The following is a 23,280-nucleotide window of genomic DNA, read 5'->3' on the forward strand; positions in this document are numbered from 1 at the left end:
GCTGATCTTGTCCAAAACGCTAGGTCATTGCTGGGGATGCAAAAACGCTAGGCCATCTAGGGGTGTCCCGCTGAGAAGTTGCCTGTTGAGCAAGGTGCTCCTGTTGCCTCTTCTGCCAGAAAGTGCTAGCGCTAGGTTTCTATTTATGCAAACTTATGGAATTTGCCCTACTCAGTTTTCAACAAAAGTCACTTAATAAATAATGAAAAATGTCAAAAAATATGGAAAATAGGTCTATGTACTGTAAAAATGCTACTGATGGGATCTGATTGGAATCTGATGGTCATGCTGTGTGCAACCAGATGATATGCATCTAATCTAAGTGTCTGGACATGCACGGTCTGCGAACAGACTCACAAAAGTGCCAGATCACTTTCTATTCTAGACAAACTTGACTAAACTGAACCCTGGTCATGCTGTAGCTTGTCCACGGACACATAGGGTTGGATGTGTCACGTGACACATGTCCTCTGGCACAGAAGCAACTGACCCGTCGGGCCTCCTCAACTGATTGACCCTGGCATGCGTATGCCGAGGCCCCACTGCCTCGAAGAAAGCACCAGTCACTCTGTCACCCACCTGTGTCCATTGAGATGCCTTTCGATGGAAAGCAAACTCATGGCGCCGCTCCTCTGTGCTAACAAGCTCGTGGCGAGCCTGCTGTAACTGCTCCTCCAACCAAGGACTGTCTAGATGCTGCTCCTGCATCCTCTGCAAGGAAGTAACGCCCCGTCTGAGACGTTGCTCCTCCTCTCTCGCTGCAACCAAGCGAGCCAACGACTGCTGGAGAAAGAAACGACTAAGCTGAGCTAGTCCTGAGGCCACTATGTTAGCAAGAGAATCTTGCATGTCCAAGCTCTCTGTCCAGAGAGCCTCTACTCGCTCTCTGAGTGCAGAGTCCAGCAAGACCCTCTCAGGGATGCGAAGGATCGTGCTCCCCCTCCTCTGTCTATCTGCCACTATGAGGATCACTTGTGCATGATCCGAGAAGGAAGTCCCTGCCAAAATGCCAACTGACCTACCCAAGTCACAGAAATGGTCACTAGTGTAGAAGCGATCTATCCGCGATAGATTCACTCCTTCCACTCTGCGGTCCGAACGAGAGAAGGCCAGGCTGTCTGGGGGCCTCACAAAGCTAGAGTGCTGCCACACATCCAAAACCCTCAGAGTCATACAAAACCTCTCCCAAGCTGCCAGTTCAACTCGATGCACAGTAGCATGGCTACCACCAATCCTCTCAGAAGGGTCCTCCAACATGTTGAAGTCACCCCCTATGCAGCACTGCTCTGCCTGCGGCAGAGACTCAACAATCTGTGACTAAAACTTTGCTCGTGCACTCGCCACATTGGGCGCATATATGTTCAAGAAGCCCACAAGGCAACCCTGAATTTGCATAGTGATCCACGGAGCCCTGCCTAGCACAATAATCCCTCTGCCCACAATGGTCTACTGCAAAGAATTTGCAATAGTCATATATACCCCACCCTGGATGCCTCCAGGTCCAAAAGCAGCTGACCAAAAAGTATCATATCGTCCACGCAAGAGCTGACCACAACGTCTAATGCGGCTTTCACACAGATGATGCTCTTGTAGCATAAGGAGATCAATCTCGCCTCCACAAGGCAACGCTGAAGCTCCTGACGCAGTCGGCCCCTATAACGCTGAAACTGGGGCCCACCTAGACCCTGCACGTTCCATGAGATGATCCTCATGGGAGCGAGAGAGAACAGATGCTGCCGGAGCAGCTAAACGTGCTATCTTCGAGGCTGGCTTGGATGGGGAGTAATCTGCATCCGAGCGTCCTCTAGATAGGTGTGACTGCAAAGAGTGCCTAGACCAAGCCCAAGTAGACCGAGCCGTATGTAAAGCAACCTCTTCTGTCCAGAAGTCCTCATGAATGTATATATAGCATGGTGAGCATTGCGTATTAGCAAAGAAGTGAACCACAATGTGTCTACATCCTGTTGCATCTGGAGGGGTCACCGCAAACTTGGCCAATGGCCACAGAGTCTGAAGCATGTCTGTAACTCCAAGGTCTCCCATGTGGTGAGAGAACTCTAGGGCGTGTTTATGCAGCCACTCCAACAGTGAGTCGAGAGTCCACTCAATCTGGTCCTGCCACAAAGGGGAAAAGAGAAGCCAACCGTTGAGTCCAAGGCCTCTATCCCCCTAACTGCAAGGAACAAAACATGAACCCTGAAGCAGCCTGCCTCATGGTCTGCTGAGGAGTCGCCGAGAAAGCGTGTAAAGTTGTAGTCAAAGAAGTCCCATCGGCGCCGAATGTCAAAGCTTGTCAGACCACGAGGGAGTGCTGCAAAGGGAGACGTCTGTACCTGTAAAGGGGGTCGCAAGAAAGGGTGTCCCTCTCTCGCCAAGCGACTCGTGGCAAAGGCGCTGCCAAGAGATCTCCTAGCACCTGGGGATGGCTCTGCCCCTTGGGGCGACTGTGGAACTGGAGCGGGAGGGGGGGGGGGTGTAGGAGCAGGGGGAGGTGGGGGAGAAGAGGGATGAGGGGGATCTACAAAGGTAGAGGGGCGAGAAGGAGAGGCGGCTTGAGAAGGAGGGGGGGGGGGGGGGGGGGGGGGGGGGGGGGGGGGCGCTGATGAGGAGGGGGGGAACTCGGGGGGAGGGGAGGTTGTCAAGGGTGAAGCTGAGGTGGGGGCTGGAGCAGGGACCTCGTCCTGCTTAAGAGGACCGAATCGGTTCCCAGTGGGAACCCATTGTTGCTGGGCAGGCGCCTGAGGACCACCCTGAGTGCCAGGCTGTCGCTGTGGCCCCTGCTGTCGTCGACCATGAACCTGCTGCCATCCCTCCTCCGCTGGAGACCCCGGCTTGGAGGGTGGCTCTGCTTGTGTGCTCTGTGTCTATGCATGTGGCTGCTGGCCAACCTTTGCAGGCTGGGGCTGAGTCTGTGGTGTAGGTCAGGGCCTCCTCCGTGGATAGGCCTTCGCAAGATGGCCCATCTGTCGACAAATGAAGCACTGGTTCGAGAGGCCCGAGTACTCTACGCTCTGTCTAAACCAACCCCCACTCACCCGAGGAAGGAGGATGACCTTCGGGAGAGTGTGAGTGTCCCTAACCAGAACACGAACTGAGGGAATGCCGGCCGCCTTGGCAGCTACTGAGGTTGCCGTGCGAGGTGTCTCCAGGAGAGTCCCAATCGCTGAGCCTATCCTGGACAAAAGTATGTACTCCCTCCGCAAACCAGGAAAGCAAACGGAGATGCGAATGTCTGCCTCCTCTACCAAAACATTTGAAGCAAGGTCAAAACCATGTCTCCACTGTTGAAAGTGGGCTCGAGCTGCTCGGATGGTCAAGGGGCTCATGGTGATGACCTTGGACGCCATCTTGGAGGTCTCAAACTCGATCTGATAGTAGCCTCGTCCGAGGATCTGAACGTCCAAGATCTTGCCCACCTCTGCGAGAAGGCGGGCCTGGAGAAGGTCACGTAGCTCTCCTCTGCTAGGTTTGGTGCCGAGAATCTTGCAGATGACAGAAGTCGCTTGCAAGCACTCTTCCTCTGCGGCTAGGCTCGCTTGCTCTGTCAGTGAAAGAGCAAGTCGAATGGTGGGCTCAACGGGGTCGGGCGAGGGGACTTCGGAGGAGTCCCTTTGTGGCGGAGCTTGAGCCTCCATCTGTGTCTCCTGCTGTGAAGAAAAAGCGAAGAGTCGTTGACGAGAGGAGGCCGGGGATGCGAGGATGCGAGGCGGGGCTGGCGGGCTGAGGCAAATGGCTGGTAGGGCAGCGGTGAAGGACGGGCGGGCAACGGGCAGGTGACGGGCGGGGTTGGGTAGCGGGCAGTGGACTGGGCAGCGCGCTGGAGGACTGTGCGCAGCAGGTGCGGGCGGCAGGGCGCGCGAGGGGGGGGGGGGGGAGGGTGGGCGTGGCAGCAGCAGCGAGCAGCGTCCGTATTTAGTGTAAAGGAGAATACTCTTCACCATATCTTGCGTTTGTGGTCTACTCTCTCTTTCTCTCTCCTCTCCCACGCTTCCGCACACGTGCACTCTCAAATGGTATCAACAGCTTCAGCTATTCGTGGTTTAGGACCAGGCGCTTCATCAGCATTATGTTCGTCTCCCAAAGGATCAGAGATTATTCACCTTCTCAATCTGCGTTTTCTACTATCAACATGGCGATCACCAGATCTGCAGCAGCGCTGGCGATTCCTAGGCTTCTCGTCACCGGAAAACCCCTATGCTCCATCTGCGTTTTAAGCCAGATCTGCGTTTTTGGGATCTGTTGCGTTTTTGGACAGCAAGGCTGCGTTTGCTGCACAGAGGGGGAGCGCTGGGCTTCCTACGTCCGATCTTGCCTTTCGACACACTAGCTTGGCATCTGGTGCCTTGTCGGCCCATATCCTCTCCATATCCGTCAGATTTCAGCCATTAACCCCTGCTGTTTTTCTCTGTTTTCAGCCCACTTGGGGTTGTGCCAGGGATTCACCATCCTCCTCATACCCTCTGCACCGCTCCGGGCCCTGCCGGGAGCGTACGAGCACGCTGAAAATCGCTGGACAGCAGCGTTTTCATCACCTCGCAATGGACAGCAGCCTCTTGGCTTGTGTTTTTCACTGAGGATGAAGTTACCTCATGCCAGGACACCATCCGATGGTGGTCCATGTGGTCTCTCAGTGACTGCTGCAGTACATGGTAGTTTCGACATCGGCTTGGTTATCTATGGGCGTACGATCCTTGGGAGATCCATTCATTCCAGCCATCATTCGGCGGTTGCGCACTCCAGGGGGGGTGGTGACTTGTGGTTTGCTATGGACACACCTATGCACTCATTAGAGGAGTTCACACGAGATATGGCCATGCTCATGGCAGATGGGATTCCGACATTCCCAGAGAGGACACCACCATCTTGGGTGGACAGACACTTACCACTTGACCTCGACATGTCAGATCACTTGCTTACACAGGAGCATCTGTATGGACTTAGGAGAGGATCTTGGATCTCTTCTTGGACAGGTTCATTGCTTGGATCTACAGACTTGAGTGGGACTTCAGTGCTTTGGACTCTCTTGGAGAGTTTACCCGCGAGATTGTGGGAGATCAGGCATCCCGCGACTACATTTGGAGTCACCCGGAGCTTTGCTTGGATGGTAGTACAGTTGCTCTTCTACACTCTTGATCATTTGAATTGCTACCTTGTGAGAGTGCGCGTGTGCAGAAGCGTGAGAGAGGAGAGATAGTAGACCACAAACACAAGATATGGTGAAGAGGGGGCGATCAACCCCCCATGTCACAAACTGGTGACGTGGCGTGCCCACAACACACACACATACACTCTCTGCTGGCTGCTCCAAGAAATGCCGTACAGAACTGATGACGTGGCTGCAGTGTACGGACATGCCCGCGTTTTGCGGCGGGAAAAGCGGGCTGATGCGTGGCAGGGACGTACAGACAGCAGCGCCAGCTTTTGGGACAGCTTTTGGCCTTGCTTTATTCTACGCAAGAGAAATTAGAGAGAGAGAGAAACCTCTTTTGCTTTATTTCTTTCCAAGGTTTGTGAGAGAACATGCTTTATTTTAAAAGCTTTTAATTCTCAGCTTTTGGGGCTCTGCTTTTAGCATCCCTTGTAATCTTTAAATATGTGGGCAGGGCCTCACAACTCAGAGCATCTGGACGCAGAGTTTGAGAGTGAGCGCCTACCTACACTCTTGTACTTTGAACACAGATTAATACGAAAAGAAATACCGAAAGGGGCGCCAGTCTTTGGGGCCAATATCTCTAGGCATGAACTGTTTTGAAGTGATTATTTGTGCTGTTGTGGTAGATTCTCGACTTGGAGTGTCCAAGTCTGTTACAATTGTATTAGAGCACGGCCGATTTCTCTACTACAGGAAATCCGATCCTTTTTCTGCGTCACTTATGGCTTCATGCAAGGATCAATCACCTTCCTTTGCATCGGGAGATGCGGGAAGAGATCACAACGAAGATTCACGCAAGGAGTATGGCCCGCCTCGGCCTACTCAGGCGGAGCTCAAAGAGATAGAGCGTCGACGATTGATCGGTGATGCAACAAAGATGATGCTCAATTTTGCGAAGGACCCAAAATTTGCAAAATATATGAGCGAGACCTCTTTCGATGAGGTGCACTCATAGTGGCGGCGGACCACAGAACCACCCCTCAAACCGGCTCTCAAGAAACCTCCTACTCCCAGGATGTACATAGAGCAAGAATTGGAAGAGGTGGTTGATGCACGAAGTGCTCAGCTTTTTGATGCGCAGAACAAAGCTAAAAAGCACGACAAAAAGCAAAAGAAAGCGCTGACTTCTCGGGTTATTTGGGTCGTTACTTTTGAATGGAAGAGGTGGTTGATGCACGAAGTGCTCAGCTTTTTGATGCGCAGAACAAAGCTAAAAAGCACGACAAAAAGCAAAAGAAAGCGCTGACTTCTCGGGTTACTTTTGAATGGACAAGAAAGCAGAAGAAGCGTGTTCGATTTGAAGGAGTACCCAGTTCTTCTTCTTCTTCTTTTGACAGTTCCTCTAGCTCATCTGACTCGAGCGAAGAAGACAGAAAAGGCAAAAAGGGAAGCAAAAAGCAAAGCTTTGGAAAGAGCAAGAAAAAGTCAAAGAAGCCTAAATCTCGCCCCGTGGTTGATAGTTCTATAGAGGACTCGTCTTCAGATAGTTCGGACTCTGACGACAACAGCTTCTATGCAAAGAAGAAGAATTTTTATAAAGCCAACCAGGATTACTTTCTGGAAGATAAAAGCAAGAAAGTCCGAGAGTTTAAAGAAGGTGGGCAATGAATTACATTTGATTCGTCTTTGGTCATAGAGATGCTTTGAAGGCTTTGTCTTTTATATAGCAGTTTGACATAGCTTTCTCTGGAGGGCGTTACTCAAAGCACTCTTAAGATTCGGAGAGTTGCCTCTTACATTAAGGGCGTTACTCAGAGCACTCTTAACATTCGGAGAGCTGTCCACGCTTCTATTAAACAAGACAGAGCCAGTTAAATGGCTGAAATTCAAAAGGCTTTTTATTTCTTCATGGCTGATTCGAGAGTATGAACGCGAAGTGAGGTGAGCGATAAGTTACCTGGAGGAGGCAACTCCAAAGGGAAGACCGAAGCAAGTCCCGCAGTACCTGGGCCTCTGAACAGAGGTACTTGGTCGCTGTCACACCCAAATCAAGTTGGCGAAATGGGTCTCTCAAGGGATTAGTCATGGCCCTAAGAGTGTAGATAATTTTGGACTCTCGTAGTCCAGAGGAAACTAGTGACAAAAGCGTTTGCCTTCGGTTCATGGGTGCATAGTCTTGGTCGTTCTTCTTGTATACTTTTTTGGTGTATGAGGGGAGCGGCCGGGCGTGCCCTACCCGACTCCGAAAACAAAACAAAATAAAAGTATGAACCCGACATACGAACTGCTTGGAACAATCTTCGGATGACCACGAAGGATACAGTGGACGCTTATTGCGAGAGATTCTGGAGCTCTTTTCTACCCACCTCTTCATTTAAGAAGATGTCGTTGGGTCTTCCTACAGAGATCCGAGATCACTGCTTAGAGCAAAAGTCAACTTCTATCAGGAGTTGATGAGTCATGCGAAACGGGTTTTGCCATTCACTTAGGCAGTCTGACCTACCCCACAGATGAGATCATGACGCAGAGAGCCGAACAGACAATGAAAAATGAAAGTAGAAAGAGAAAGAGCACGACCCAAGCTCACTCCTCAAGAGAGGGCTCGCTACATCAAGGAGGGGAAGTGCTTTGGATGCGGGGAAACTGGGCATATCTCCGCGAAGTGCCCTAAAAAGGCACAGAAAGAACAGAACGACAAGGACGACGAGAGGCCTGAGAGTTCGAGAGTAGCTGAGGATCGTACAAGAAAAGGCAAGATGAAAACATGACTGGTTCTAGATTGCGTGGGTACTGACCCCAACACGATGGACGAGAGTACAAAACTTTGCCGAGCTTGGGGCAAAGTGAAAGACCAAGAAGCCCTGATCTTCTTTGATGGAGGAGCCAAGGCCAACTTCATTTCACTGGAATTGGCGGCGCGGCTTGAGATCACACCCGATCGGATGGGACCACAAGCAGAGGCAGTTCTAGCGGCACCCGGCAGGGATGTAGCCATTACACCTGTCATTGGCAAACTTTGGTTGCATTGTTAGGGGTATTTGGGGCACGAGGACTTCTACATAATGCCCTTTGAAGGTTGTGGTGTCCTCTTGGGAATTCCCTGGTACCATAAGAACAACGCCGTGGTCGACTATCCGGCGAGAAAAGCGACTTTGACTACAGAAAAGGACCGAACCATTGTACTTGATGTGAAACTTAAGGGCGAGTCTGTCCCTATTGTATCGGCTTCGGCCGTTTCCAAATTAATGAAATCCAATCTATTTGTTTACTCGATCTTTTTGAAAGTGTTGAGTGATGAGGATAGGGCAAATATGTTTTGAACTTGAAAAAGAACGCCAAGATTTTCTCCATGCGCATGCTGATTGCTTCTCATAGGGCCTACCAGGCGAGTTACCATCCGCTCGTCCTGAAGATCATACCATTGATATGATACTGGGAAGCACACCACCGAACCGGCCACCTTACTGTGTGAGGCGAGCCCAGAATGAAGAGTTTATGAACCAAGTGAAAGACCTCTTGGAAAAGGGTCTTGTCCAGCCTAGTACTTCACCGTACTGCTCTCCACTGTTGTTGGTTTTGAAGAAAGACGTGTGCATCGATTATAGAGCTCTTAACAAAATCATAATCAAGAACAGATTTTCGATTCCTAGAATCGATGATATACTTGACCGACTTCAGGCATCCTCGTGCTTTAGCAGGATCGACGTGAAAAGTGGATATCATCAGATCCGAATCACGCCGGGAGATGTCTACAAGACAGCCTTTCGGACAACTTTTGGGTTATTTGAGGTTTTGGTGATGTCTTTTGGCTTAACCAATGCTCTGCAACATTTTACCGGATGATGGACAAGATTTTTTGAGAGTACAGACTATTTGTTGGCACTTTCTTTGACGACATCATTGTTTTCTCCAAGGACGAGGCAGAACATAGAGTACATCTACTTCAAGTCTTTCAGGCATTACGAGATCACAAGTTAGTGATTAATGCGAAGAAAAGTGAATTTTTCCTACCAGAGATACACTTTTTAGGACACATTGTCTCAGCAGACGGAGTGCAGATGGATCCGGCCAAGATAGAGACTATCCGTGATTGGCCCAATTTAAAGAATGTCCATGAAGTTAGAAGCTTCTTGGGATTGTGTTCGTACTACAAGCGGTTCATTAGAAAGTTTGCAGAGGTTGCTTCCCCTTTGCATATCTTGACACAGAAAGGAGTCACTTTCTCGTGGGGACACACAGAGGTGACTGCCTTTCAAATTTTGAAAGAGACATTGACTACGGGACCACTTTTGACTTTGCTGGACTTGCATAAGTCATTTGAAGTATATTGTGATGCTTGTGGTCGTAGTTTGGGTGTGGTCTTAATGCAAGAAGGCCATGTCATTGCTTACGAGAGCCGATTGTTCTCAAGGCCGGAATTGACATCACAGATTTATGAGAAAGAGCTTTTGGCAGTTATCCATGCTCTTACTCAGTGGCGGCATTACCTACTCGGAGCGGATTTTACTGTCTGTACAGACCATCAGAGTTTACTTCTTGTCACAGACGCAGCTATCGGAAAAGCAGATGCGGTGGGCGAACATCTTGTCACAGTTTCACTTCCAGATTGTCCATGTGCAGGGACAAAAGAATTTGGTGGCAGATGCTTTATCTCGGAAGCTGTTGGTTCTGGCTATTTCTGCGATACATCATAGGAGCTTCGAGGATATGTTTGATCAGTATGCTACGGATACAGATTTTGCAGACATTTTCACACGAATACGAGATGGGGTGACAGTAGCGGGGTATTCCATTCAGGATGGCTACTTGATGAGGAAAACCATGTTGTGCGTTACACAGCCGTTGAGGGAAAAGGTTATGACCGAATGCCACTGTCCACCTTTTACAGGTCACCGCGGCATTGCTACCACCTTGAAAGGGGTAGAGAGATACTTCTCTTGGCCGAGACTCAAAAAGGATGTGGACAAGTTTGTGCGCAGTTGCTTGGTATGCCAGAAGGTCAAGTTTGACAGGCATAAAGCGCAGGGATTGTTACAGCCTTTGCCCATATCCACCGGCCCTCGGAAAGTATTGCAATGGATTTCATTTTTGATCTCCCGAGAACATAGAGTGGTCACGATGGTATCTAGATTGTTATTGACAGATTTAGCAAGCAGGCTCATTTCATTCCAGTGAAGAAAACAATCAAGCCGAATCACTTAGCGAGACTGTTTGTGGCCCAGATTTTCAGATTACATTGCATGCCCAAGACAATTATCTCCGACAGGGACCCCATTTTCACGAGTTTGTTTTGGTAGGCAATTTGGGAGAACATTGGCACGCATTTGCAGTTCTTGTCATCTTTCCACCTGTAGATTGACGGACAATCTGAGATTGCCAATTCAGTGGTTTTAGATTTATTGAAGTCTTATATCTTGGATCAAAAGACTCAATGGGAAAAGTATCTACCTTTGGTGGAATTTGCCTACAACAACATGATATACTCTTCGACGGGGAAGGCTCCATTTGAGATTATTGAAGGTGCTGTGAAGGTTCCACCCTTCCTAAGCACAAAAGATAAGATTTTTGAAGCCGACGAGTATACGGGCGACTTGGACACGGCTTTTGCCAAGGTCCGCGAGGCTTTGCAGAAATCTCAGGAAAGACAGAAAAAGGCAACAAATCGCCACCGTCGCGATTTGAAATTGAAGGAGGATGATTGGGTGCTCTTACGTTCTGAAAAGGCACGCTTGAGAAAGAAGAAGGGAAAGGAGAGGCTTTTTCCAAAGCTTAGTATGCAATACTACGGACCTTTCCAGATTTCCGAAAAGATCAATGATGTCTCCTTCCGACTGACACTTGGAGGATTCACAATGCATTTCATGTGAGTCTCTTGAAACCTTTTAAAGGTGATGTACTCGAAGATGGGGAGCCTGATGAGCAACCCGAAGTGGAGAAAAACAAGGAGATCCTTGTTCCTGAACAAATATTGGCACATAAGGACAGAAAGAATAAGGGTAAAGTGAGAAGGCGGTTCTTAGTTAAATTGAAGAACTATCCTACATTGGATGCGAAGTGGATGGAGGAGGACCTAGCAGATACTCCTCAGATTGTGAAACTTTACCTTGAAGCTTTTGGTTTAGAATAATTTACTCCAAATGGAATCCCGAATTTAGCTTGGCCGGAGATCTGGTGTAGTGGGTTGCACAAGAGGGAGTGACTCCGCTCTTTTTTCAACAGACGTGTCGAATTTTAGAATACTAGAGTCACTGATGTCTCTTTGAGCTTCAGGGATACTGAGAGCTGACAACAATATTTTGCTGTATGACTTTATGACATGGAATTCCCGAATATGAAACTGATTTGTTCTTGACTTGTTTTTAAGTGCAAGAACTAATAGACGAAATGACTGCAGCATTTCGGTCTGAGTGATCTCGATAGACATGGTTGCAATAGGGATTAGTCAATCGGGCATCTATGAGGTCTTGAGTGGATCTAGATGCGATTGCTAATTGCATTGCCGATAAATCATGGTGTGAGATCTGAATGAATGTTGAATGTGATGTCAAGTGATGTCCTGTGATGTCGTGTGATGTGACTGTCGATTCATATATGTGCGAGATGTTTGTTCCTAGTGCGTCGGTACTAACAGTAGTGTCTGCTAAGACAGTTTATGGCTTTTGTCTGTTTTGCAGGCGTAATCGAGGGCGATTACAATGCTTTCAAGAGGGGGGTATGTCACATTTGGTGACGTGGCGTGCCCACAACACACACACATACACTCTCTGCTGGCTGCTCCAAGAAATTCTGTATAGAACTGATGACGTGGCTGCAGTGTACGGACAGGCCCGCGATTTGCGCCGGGAAAAGCGGGTTGACACGTGGCAGCGACGTACGGACAGGAACGCCAGCTCTTGGGACAGCTTTTGGCCTTGCTTTATTCTACGCAAGAGAAATTAGAGAGAGAGAGAGAGAAATCTCTTTTGCTTTATTTCTTTCCAAGGCTTGTGAGAGAACATGCTTTATTTTAAAAGCTTTTAATTCTCAGCTTTTGGGGCTCTGCTTTTAACGTCCCTTGTATGTTGGGTTAAAGGCCTAAATAACCCCTTTTTGTACATTTTTATACTTTTTCCAGGTTCATATTGAACCTCGACACATTTTTTAAAGGTCACTTATAATAAAAGTGGGAAAACCCAAAACTCACTTATTGAGTTTTTCCCAAAAACGTGAGCTCTCTCTCTCTCTCTCCCTCATCGTTCTGCTAGTGCTTCCTCTCCTGCTTGCTTTCGCCACCCCTCTCTGCACACACACTGCACTTCCTCGCGTGCTCTTTCACTTGCACACACCGCCGCGCGCTCAACAACGGGTATCAAAGCCAGATTAGGGTTTCAGAAGCTTTGTGCAGGTGACTGGACAGCATGCGAAAGGCTTCTCTCGCGTCAAATTTTCGCTTTCATCGCGAAGCCCCTTGCTTCCGGTGCCACCTAGGGTGATTTGGGTTCCCAAAACAGCCTAAAACAGGCTGAAATTAGGTCAAAACAGGTAAAAATCAGAAAATTACAGGTCAAAACAGCAAAACGCAGGTGTTCTAAATCGATTCCCGTGAATGCCCCTTGCTTTTCCCACTCAAAACAGGTCCATTTGATGCAAATTGATGCGCCAAAACAGTAAATTTGCAGAAAATTCAGAATTGGACTGTTTTTATGTACACAAATTGAGGTTTATGTATGCCTTTTGTGGGTTTATGCAAGTACCCATTGGGGATATTTGTTAATTGCTGAAATTTTCAGCACATCGTATGCAACGTGCGGTCACTGAAAATTTTCAGATTTTGTGTAGACACTTTCTGCTGCATTTTTATCCGTGCAAATGGCCTCTACTTCCTCGTCGTCTGATGCCAAGAGCTTGATGGAAATCAAGCGATTTGACGGTACAGGTTTCGACCTATGGCAGGACAGGATGTAGGGGATTTTGTTCCTCAAGGATTGTGAGGACGCCCTTTTGGCTGTAAAGCCTGAGGATAATCCGGATGAGGATTGGGCCAAGCTCAACAAGAGGGCAAAGGCCTATATCAAAAGGGCTGTGACCGATGACATTCTGGTGGACATAAAGGGCTTGGACACTGCACTTGCAATTTGGCATAAGTTGAAGGCCACTTATGAGAATGCCACCCCTGTGAATCAGGTGCATTTGATGCGCAAACTGGTGAACATGATGCTTGACGAAGCCAAGTCGGCTTCTGAGCACTTAAGTGCTTTCACCAGTGTTATGAGTCAGCTACACGATACTGGGCTTCAACCTTTTGATGACAAGTTGAAAGCCATATTTTTGTTGATGACTTTGCCAGACTCTTGGGAAACGCTTGTGGTTTCTTTGAGTAATATCCCCAACCTCACATATGATGGAGTGCGAGGCTCCATCTTAAATGAGGACATTAGACGCAAGTCTAGTGGTGGGGAAGGTGGTAGTTCTGCTTACAATGCGAGAGGCAGAAGTTAGAAGCAAAATACAGGTACCAAGACTCAAAACAGGAGAAAAAGCAAGTCTAGGGATAAGGATGTGACTTGTTACCAGTGTGGCAGAAAAGGCCATAAGAAGCCAGATTGCAGGTATTTCAAGAAAGAGCAGGAGAGAAAGAAGGAATCACAGGAGAAGAAGAAGACAGAGGATAAGAAAGGGGAAAAATCAGCAGGTACCTCCTCCAAGGATTCGGAGACTGTCAATGTATCCTCTAGTGTGGTTATCACAGAGTTATCCGACAGTGAGGAGATCTTGGTTGCAGCTTCATGCCCCTCAGATTTTGTTGTAGCAAATGCAGAAGACATGCTTATCTCACGTAGAGATGTCATTGATGCATTGCTAAGTGCAAATGATGGCCTTACACAGTCTTGGATAGTAGACTCGGGTGCCTCATTTCATGTGACTCCATCTGTGGGGTGTTTTGCTTCTTATCATGCAGGCAAGTATGGCAAGGTTTACCTTGGGGATAACCATGCTTGTGACATTGAAGGAATGGGCCCTGTGCGCTTGGCATTAAACAATGGCCAAGAGTTTATGCTGAAAGATGTAAGGTACGTACCAGGCATCAAGAAGAGTCTATTGTCTGTTGGCCAGATGGATGCACAGGGTACAACCATTTTTGTTGGGGGATTATGGAAGTTTCTCAAGGGATCAATGCTCATTGTCAAGGGATGCAAGAGTGGTACATTGTACTATTTACATGGCAAAGCTTTGCCTGGCAAGTTTCTTGCAGTGGCCGAAGTTGCTTCTCATTTGGAGTTGTGACACAAAAGACTTGGCCATATGAGCCAGAAGGGACTTGATGTGCTCTCCTCTTTGAAGAGGGTTGATGTAAAGGGCACCAAGTTAGATTTCTGTAATGACTGTTTGTATGGTAAACAAAAGAAGTCTTCTTATTATTCTGGTGTCTCGTGCATCATACTTTGTTACATTCATTGGTGATTGCACTAGGAAAGGCTGGGCATATTTGTTAAAGAGCTTGGTATGCCTGCTAGTACTCCTGTCTTGGGATGTGATAGCCAAAGTACTGTCTATTTGGCCAAGAATGCCATGTTTCATGCACGGACAAAGCACATTGATGTGCGATACCACTTCATACGACAGGTATTGGAGGATGGTCTAGTCACCTTGACTAAGATTCACACACAGGATAACCCTGCAGATGTTCTCACCAAGAGTCATACTAAGGCTCAACATGAGCATTGCATACATCTGGTGGGAGTTGGTTAACTTAAAGGCGTCATTTATGCCTTTAAGTGGGAGGTTGTCGGGTTAAAGGCCTAAATAACCCTTTTTTGTACATTTTTATACTTTGTCCAGGTTCATATTGAACCTGGACACATTTTTTAAAGGTCACTTATAATAAAAGTGGGAAAACCCAAAACTCGCTTATTGAGTTTTTCCCAAAAACGTTAGCTCTCTCTCTCTCATCGTTCTGCTAGCGCTTCCTCTCCTGCTGGCTTTCGCCACCCCTCTCTGCACACACACTGCACTTCCTCGCGTGCTCTTTCACTTGCACACACCGCCGCGCGCTCAACATTGTAATCTCAAATATGTGGGCAGGGCCTCACAACTCAGAGCATATGGACGCAGAGTCTGAGAGTGAGCGCCTGCCTACACTCTTGTACTTTGAACACAGATTAATACGAAAGAAATACCGAAAGGGGCGCCAGTCTTGGGGCCAATATCTCTAGGCACGGAACTCCGCCGGGCCAGTGTCGAATCAATTGGGACCGTGAACTGTTTTGAAGTGATTATTTGTGCTGTCGCGTTAGATTCTCGACTTGCAGTGTCCAAGTCTGCTACACCCCATGACTACCATGAGCAGAAGACCCAATACACAATAGCCAGCTGATGGATGTGGGTACCCCTCGGCCCCATAAATAGGTGCCCAACGGGAGGTAGGGCACCTGGAAAAAATCCCCCACAACCCAACAAGAAATAAATGAAATATGAGGGAGCTAGGACAAGGTGGACGGCCGGCCCAGAAGTGGGCGGTCGGACAGTGCAGTCTAAATACATATGCAAAGGGTGGAGAGCTCGGAGGCACACTAGCCGTACATGTATGCCCTAGACCAGCAAAGTGGTGTAAGTCTAACACCCCCTCTCAACACCTGATGCTGAACAAACTGCATGAAGCTGAATATGTGAGGCAAATGATGAAAATATATATTGCGATGTCCACTGAAGGACAATACTCCGGCGAACTCCACGAGTGTAGCAGTAGTCTGGGGTGTCACGACCGCAAAGAAATCTACATGGCAAAGTGCCGTCACGAGCAGTGTAGCAAACTGCTGTACTCCGCCGATACAGAGTGAAGATATTGCGTGAAGGTCTCTAATGGAGTGTGAAAACAACTCCTTATCGTGAAAGAAGTGCCAATCGACCTGCAAGTGTCTTGCCCAATAGGATCTGTGATGTCTAAAGTCAAACCGTCTAGACAAAATGGGGAATCCCAGGAACCGTCATGAGCATTACTGGAAGCCTAGCAATCTGCACCTTAAACGTCCTCCGAAACAAGGAAAGCCAGACTAAACAGTCTGCACTGTAGAAAAGCTATCGTAAGCTGCAGCAGTCACTGAGAGACCGCACGGACCACCATCAAGGTAATCCAAGATAGGGGTAAAGCCAGACTCAATAGTCTGCGCTGTGAAGGGCCTCTGAGAAGAGGTGTGGTTAGACCAAGCTGTCTGCACCGTGATCATCCTGTAGAAGTAGGGAAGCCAGATTGAGCAGTCTGCGTTGTGAAGAAGAGGAAAGGCCATACCAATCTGTTTGCACCATCTTGCGTGTATCTCTTGCCTCCAATCCTCCGGTGTCAACCAAAACATAATCCATGCCAACAACGCCACCAAACCGCATCTCAGTGTGGCTCTCAATGTGAATGAGTTGGGAGTGGCCGATTGTCCAGATCGGGGGATAAGTCTGCTGTAAGGTCACCAAGGGTGAGTGTAGGCAACTTTGAAGGTAGCAATCCAAATGATCAGGAGTGTAGAAGAGCAATTGCACTACCATCCAAGCCAAGCACCGGGTGACTCCACATGTAGTCGCGGAATGATGCCTCATCTCCCGCATCTCGCGGTTAAACTCTCCAAGAGAGTCCAAAGCACTGAAGTCCCACTCCAGTCTATAGATCCAAGCAATGAACCTGTTCAAGAAGAGATCCAAGATCCTCTCCCTAAGTCCATGTAGATGCTCTTGTGTAAGCCAGTGATCTGACGTGTCAAGGTCAAGTGGTAAGTGTCTGTCCACCTAGGATGGTGGTGTCTTTCTCTGGGAATGTCGGAATCCCATATGCCATGAGCATGGCCATATCTCGTGTGAACTCCTCTTATGAGTGCATAGGTGTGTCCATAGCAAACTACAAGTCACCACCCCCTTTGGAGTGTGCAACCGCCGAAGGATCGCTGGAATGAATGGATCTCATACGCCCGTAGATGATCAAGCCGATGTCGAAGATACTGTGTACTGCAGCAGTCACTGAGAGACCGCATGGACCACCATCGGATGTTGTCCTGGCAGGAGGTAACCTCATCCTCTGTAAAAAACACAAACCATGTGGCTGCTGTCTACCCAAAAACGCAACTGCGAGGTGATGAAAACGCTACTGTCCAGCGATTTTCAGCGTGCTTGTACGCTCCCGGCAGGGTCCGGAGCGGTGCAGAAGGTGTAGGGAAGGTGGGGAATCAATGGCACAGCCCCTGGTGGGCTGAAAACAGAGAAAAAACAGCAGGTGTATGGCTGAAATCTGTAGCAGGTGAAGAGGAATCTCGCCGGCAAAGCACCGGATGCAAGGCGGGTTTTGTAAGGCAAGATTCTGTGGGCCAAGCTGAGCGCTGCCCCCCTCTGTTGTGACGGGGTTTACATGGTTCGGGGCCCGGATTGGTGGTTTTCAATGACACTTTACGGCTCGGGAATTGGATTTCTTGGCATCGAGTTGCAAGACACTCAAGGTGTGGTGAGAAAAGATTATTTTTTTACACTATGGAGGTTTTTTTTTGTGAAACCTTGAGGCTTGGGGGCCATGCGGCTGCCACGTGGCAGTTGAAATCCCACATGGGATTGCTGAGGCACACCCTGCGGGGTATGTATGTAAAAGCCAGCCCTTATGGTGGTATCGACTAAGGTGTCAGAGCTTGGAGCTTATGGTGCTATGGCGGTCCTGCTGCTGGCGTTGCTTGCGCGGCCCAGTGGGTGTGTGGCGGCGTTTTGACATGAGGGTGGTGGTTGGCTCGCACGGTGGTGCTGTCGTTCGGCAGGCGAAACGATTGCTGACGTGGCATTCGCGGGGGCCGTTCCTGCGCCAACGCTTTTGAAGAGAAAGGGGCGGAGAAACGATTGCTGACGTGGCATTCGTGGGGGCCGTTCCTGCGCCAACACTTTTGAAGAGAAAGGGGCGGACCCCACTAGCGATATCGCTAGTGCCAAGGGGCCCTCCCCGCGGTGCACAAAGCAATGAGAGAGAGAGAGCGAGAGATCACTCGCCTATTAAGAGCCAGTTCTACTTGCAAAAAGGGGAGTTAATGGGACGTGTCCCGTGCTCTTGGGTTTACTAAAAAAAGAGCTGTTGGGCTATAAAACCCAAATTTTTGGGCAAGGAGATCAAGAGGAGGGAGTTTTTGGAAGGCCGATACGGCGGCATACCTTACTGATATCGAGATCGCATTGGCTCCCCATCTGCTTACACTTCTTCTACGTAGTTTCTTCAACTATTTTCCTTATGTATCATTTAACCCGTTGTAAGGAAGTTTAAACTGAAATGGGACTTTCTAAAATGAATCCGTTACATGTGCTCTCTCATGTGTGTATTATTTGAGTGCATATTTGAAAGACAAAATGACTGCAACACTTCTGCCTTCTTTACCTAAGGGGTAATGTGGATATGATAATAACGAGATTTTGCCAATCAAAACATCCGTCAGAGATTAGCGTGGTCTGGATATGATTGCTAAATAAGTTGCAATGATCATGATCCTCATCTAAGATCTCGACGGTGTCGGGGGATTAAGGGTTCGAAGGCGAGCTTGGTCAACGCCGGGCTGCTAGATGTGGGAAAAGAGAGGAGAAGAAGAAGCTCCACACCGTAGACCCATAGCCGCTTTAAAATGAAATTCAGTACGAAACAAATGGATTTGCTAACGTGAACAAGATAAGACTCACGTTGCCCAAGCGGCACCGTAATGTAATTTAGTTGTAGATTATGGATGTAAACTGCACAGCCCAATATAGTTGCTAGAAGCCTTCTCTTCTACCAAACCTTTAAGCATTCATATAAGCACATGTCAGCAATCTGCCAGCGCCTGCCATGTCTAGACATTTGAAATCTCTAAGTTTGACTAGTACTTCTTTACATAAAGGCATTCCGCAGAATACTATCAGTTTGTAAGTATCCTTGAAATCTCAAAAAGAAACAATGACTTTATTCCATAAGGTAACCTGTGACAAAGGAGCGGAGTAACTCCCATCTTGTGGAGTGCACCAGATTCAACCTGCTGATGAGTAACTCTTGGAATAGTCGGTGCTAAACCAAAAGCTTCAAGGTAAAGCTCTAGAATCTGAGGAGTATCTGCTAGGTCCTCCTCCATCCACTTGGCATCCAAAGCCGGGTAGTTCGTGAACTTGACTGAATACCGGCATGTCAGCTTACCTTTCACTTTCTTTTCCTTGCGAGCGAGGACTTGTTCTGGAATGAGAATCTCCCATCTCTTCCACTTCGGGCTGCTCCTCTGGCTCCTTGTCCACTGGCACTTCACATTTGAAAGGTCTCAATAGACTCGCAAGAAACGCATTGTGAATCTTCCAAGTATCTCGTAACTTTAGTCTGAAGGATACATCATTAATCTTTTCTTGGATCTGGAAAGGGCCATAGTATCGCATACTTAGCTTTGGAAAAAGCCGCTCCTTACCCTTCCGTTTCCGTAGGGGTACATTCTTAAACCGTAATAGCACCTTGTGCATGTGCACGTGCATGAATTTACCTCTGTGTGTGCGCGCGCCCGTGCTTTGCTTTTTGGGTTCTAGTTGGGGGTTTGTGTGAGTGTTTGTTTGCTTGCGGGTCAATGCTTATGAGAGACTAGAGTGCGTGTCAGGAATGTGTGTCTGTGTGTGTGTTTGCTTGTTGTGTTTGAATGTTGTGCGTGCATGCATGGCTTTGCAGTGTGGTGGTATTGCATCCACTCTCTCAGGTGCTTCTTCCAACCCATCCTCCTTCCTGCCGGTTCAGTTTCTCTATGGTCGCCTTGTGGTCTTGGGTAGCATAGCTGCCTCCTTACCATTTACTTGGAGGACTCTTCGCCTGACAGCCACGAGGTGCCAATCCTCCAGAGGCACCTGTGGATACCTTCTCCTCTCAGTTCTTCACCTAGTTCCCAGGGCAATTTTACCCTCACCAGGTGGGGCTTTTCCCTTTGTTTTTCCAGTACTACAGTTTGGTTCAGCCTACAGGCGTTCTCTTTTCAGTTTTTTTCAGTTTCTAATGGGCATCAGCTCGTTACAGGTTCTATGCCTCCAGGCACCCGTGTACTTTGCCTCCGGGTGGTTGTATCAGTTTTTACTTCCCTGTAGGTAGGCACCTTTTGGGGTGCCTGCATTCTTTTTGAGAGAGAGAGAGAGAGAGAGAGAGAGAGAGAGAGAGAGAGGAAGAAGAAGAAGAAGAGTATTTTAACGTCGTAATATTTTAACGCCTGCATTCTTTAAGAGAGAGAGAGAGAGAGAGAGAGAGAGAGAGAGAGAGAGAGAGAGAGAGAGAGAGAGAGAGAGATTTTCAACAGGTTTCAGCAAAGGAACTGAAATGTTCAAAAGCCAGTTACAAGAGTACGCTCAAAAAGCTGGATTAGCAGCACCAATTTATGATGTAACAAAAGAGGGGCCTTCTCATGAGCCACAATTTAAAGCATCTGTGACCATCCATGGTAAGGTCTTTGAGTCACCTACATTCTTTACCAACCTTAAAAAGGCAGAGCATGCTGCAGCGGAGGTTGCATTGGTGGCTTTAGGGAAAACAGAAATAGGCCAGTTGGTGAGTTTTTTGCCCTCGTCTTCGCGAGCTTAATTTGGAATCATGTTTCTGATAAAGTTTAGTTGATTGCTGCATTGCAGCATGAATCAGGACTATGTAAGAACCTTTTACAGGAATATGCACAGAAGTGCAAGTTGCCTCTGCCGGTTTATAATGTGGTGAAGACAGGTGAGGTACATTCACCAATGTTTAGTGCAACAGTGGAGATCGCCGGGGTCCACTATAACGGAGGGAAATGCAAAACCAAGAAGGAAGCAGAGATTAAAGCTGCAAAGACCGCTTTAGTTGCTATCTATGCTGATTCAGGTCTCTACAAAGTACACTCATGTGCTGTGTCTTTTACATAGTGTGTTTTTTGGTTGAGGTCTTAATGGTTCTATGCAGGTCCTTCCCGTTTAGATGCTGCAGAGGATCAGGCTGCTGATGCTGTTGAGGATCAGGCTGTTGATGAGAAACCAACCCCAGAGCCAAAATCTGGAAACAAGCGCAAGAAGTTGTTTAAAGTGGGAAGTGATTCAAGGAAACAGAAGGTTAAGGTAGAGCAGACTCCAGATGCAGAAGCGGTAAACAATAGTGGAGATAATTCCGAACAAGCGAATGGATCACCTGCAAAAGCATCTGGTGATCTCACTTCACAAGTACCCAAGCAAGAGGTTTGTGAACAAGAGCTGGTAGGGTCACCTGCTGATTCATGTACTGCCGCGGCTATCAAGGCTACCTCGTGCAACAACAGTAGTGCCCAAGAACAGCGAGCTTAAGCAAGTGCAGTACTCTTTTTAGTGTCATCAGGTCAGGTTGTTCTACAACAAACTAGGACTCATTTTCAGAGAACCCATGCTGTTGAGATCAAGACTGAGGACACTGGTTGATATTTCCCATGGCCTCGTTTGTATGGAGTCTCCAGCACACAAAAATACGTCGCATTGACCATCCACACAAAGATAGGTATCCTTGACCATGCTTCTAAGTATTATCGCCTACAAGGCATGGTAAAAAGGTTCTGGGTTTTCTATTGACTGCGTGAATTAAACCTCCTCCAGTTTGTCTTGTCAACTGTGGTGACCTATTCTGGACTTTGTAGAGAGATATGTTTCTGATGCTTTGACAGAAATCTGCAAGTAATAGCCAAGAGTTTTAGGTATGGATGTGAAACTTGTTTCTTTCATTGAAATGTTTGATCTCTGTGCCAGGTGACCTTCTTGCTTGTCAAGTGCCCTTCTACTGAAAGGTTGCAACACAACATGTTTGCTTTTAAAAAAAAAGAATGGCATCTCTGTTGTCTTTTGCTCACTACTTTTAAGTGGGTGTGAGCTTCGGTTCCATATCGAATTACAAACAACCGGGATTTGTCCTTTGTCTCTCTGTAAATGAACCAGCTTCATTGGGTTTTTTGTGCCAAAAGTTGGGTTGTTTTGGCGGTTTCGTCCATCCTTTTCTGTGTATTATTTGAAGTGATCTTTGTAAGTGCATAAATTGCTGTGTGCATCTAGTGTGATGTCTTAGATAGTGGTGTGGATCTTCCTTCAGAGGTGACTCAACCTAGATGAAAATATTGGCGAAGCAAAATAAGAAGAGCTTCATTTGTGGAGAAGTCTTACATTCGTATACACATCCAGTTTTTTTTTTTTCCTAGAGCTTTTAATTTTTAAAACTTCTCTTGGGAGCTCCAAAATCACTTATTTTTCCATTTACCCAAATGTCCCTTTATCCGTTTCTATTAAAAAGAGGTGGTTCAAAGCTAATGAATGGATTTTGGTACATGGGTTGGTTATAACAATATGACCATACATACATACAAATCGTCCCTATATTGGTTTATATTCGTTCTACAAGAACATTCACTAAACATTTATGCAAGTTACATTTTCTGACTTTGTTTAGAAGCGACTAAAAGATTTTATTTTATGCATAAGGTCCATCTTGAGGGCTTTTTGCTTGATATAGAGCCATCCTTTTACATGATGATTGATTGTGCAGACATGTATTCCTAGCACGAAAAGGCCATGCCCTATGCTTTTGCATGTTGGAACATCTCAGCTATCAACTTTTCTTTTGAGGATATTTGAGTGATATAGAGATGATTCCGGCTCCATAATTCACTGATTATAGCGAGCATGAAGGTATTTGATTGGATAAAAAAGGTAAAGAGTTAAAACATCCCATTAAAAAAGCTTCAAAATCTTTCAAAAAAGATCAAATTACGTACCTCACAAATTTATTATCCCCATACAGAGTATATCTGCAATGTTTGAGTTGATTCTAGAAAACTTTTAACAATAAAACATAGAAGCATCTCTTCACAAGAGATACAATTTGTAACACTTCCTTGATTATATTTGAATGTTATAACAAGCATGGGAGATAAAACAATCCTTTCTTTAGTGAAATTGGGGAGCCGAAGTTTTGGGCATAAAAGACATGCCCAAGTTTATGGTGGTTGTCAATTGTTTCTAATCTTGGGAATCCCTTTGTAATGTTAGCAATGTTGTGTACAAATCACCAGCAGAAACAATGATTGGAATGTGCAAATGGCCCCATGGAGACCAATCTATGGATCATCAATTGCATTTCATAACTATGAGTACATGCATCTATCTAGTTATAGCATCTTACAACCCTTCTTGTGATGCCCCCCCCCCCCCCCCCCCCCCCCCCCCCCCCCCCCACTTGA

General features: G+C 47.3%; 1 protein-coding gene across 4 annotated transcripts in view; it reads left to right on the plus strand.

The window, feature by feature from the left end:
• Window positions 1–21,750, plus strand: part of LOC147444288 (double-stranded RNA-binding protein 3-like) — a 55,421-nt gene extending 33,671 nt beyond the window's left edge. For 3 of the 4 annotated variants that reach the window (XM_086526962.1, XM_086526961.1, XM_086526960.1), the window contains exons 2-4: window positions 20,362–20,609; window positions 20,690–20,915; window positions 20,994–21,750. In XM_086526962.1, the coding sequence (XP_086383088.1) occupies window positions 20,382–20,609; window positions 20,690–20,915; window positions 20,994–21,367 (828 nt within the window). In that variant the 5' untranslated portion in view covers window positions 20,362–20,381 and the 3' untranslated portion in view covers window positions 21,368–21,750. The remainder of the gene's footprint in view (window positions 1–20,361; window positions 20,610–20,689; window positions 20,916–20,993) is intronic. The other variant, XM_086526963.1, reaches the window with a different exon arrangement.
• The last annotated feature ends 1,530 nt before the right edge of the window (window positions 21,751–23,280 follow it).

Source organism: Adiantum capillus-veneris, chromosome 13 (genome assembly GCF_014529385.1).
Source record: "Adiantum capillus-veneris isolate H3 chromosome 13, ASM1452938v2, whole genome shotgun sequence".
Classification (NCBI taxonomy): domain Eukaryota; kingdom Viridiplantae; phylum Streptophyta; class Polypodiopsida; order Polypodiales; family Pteridaceae; genus Adiantum; species Adiantum capillus-veneris.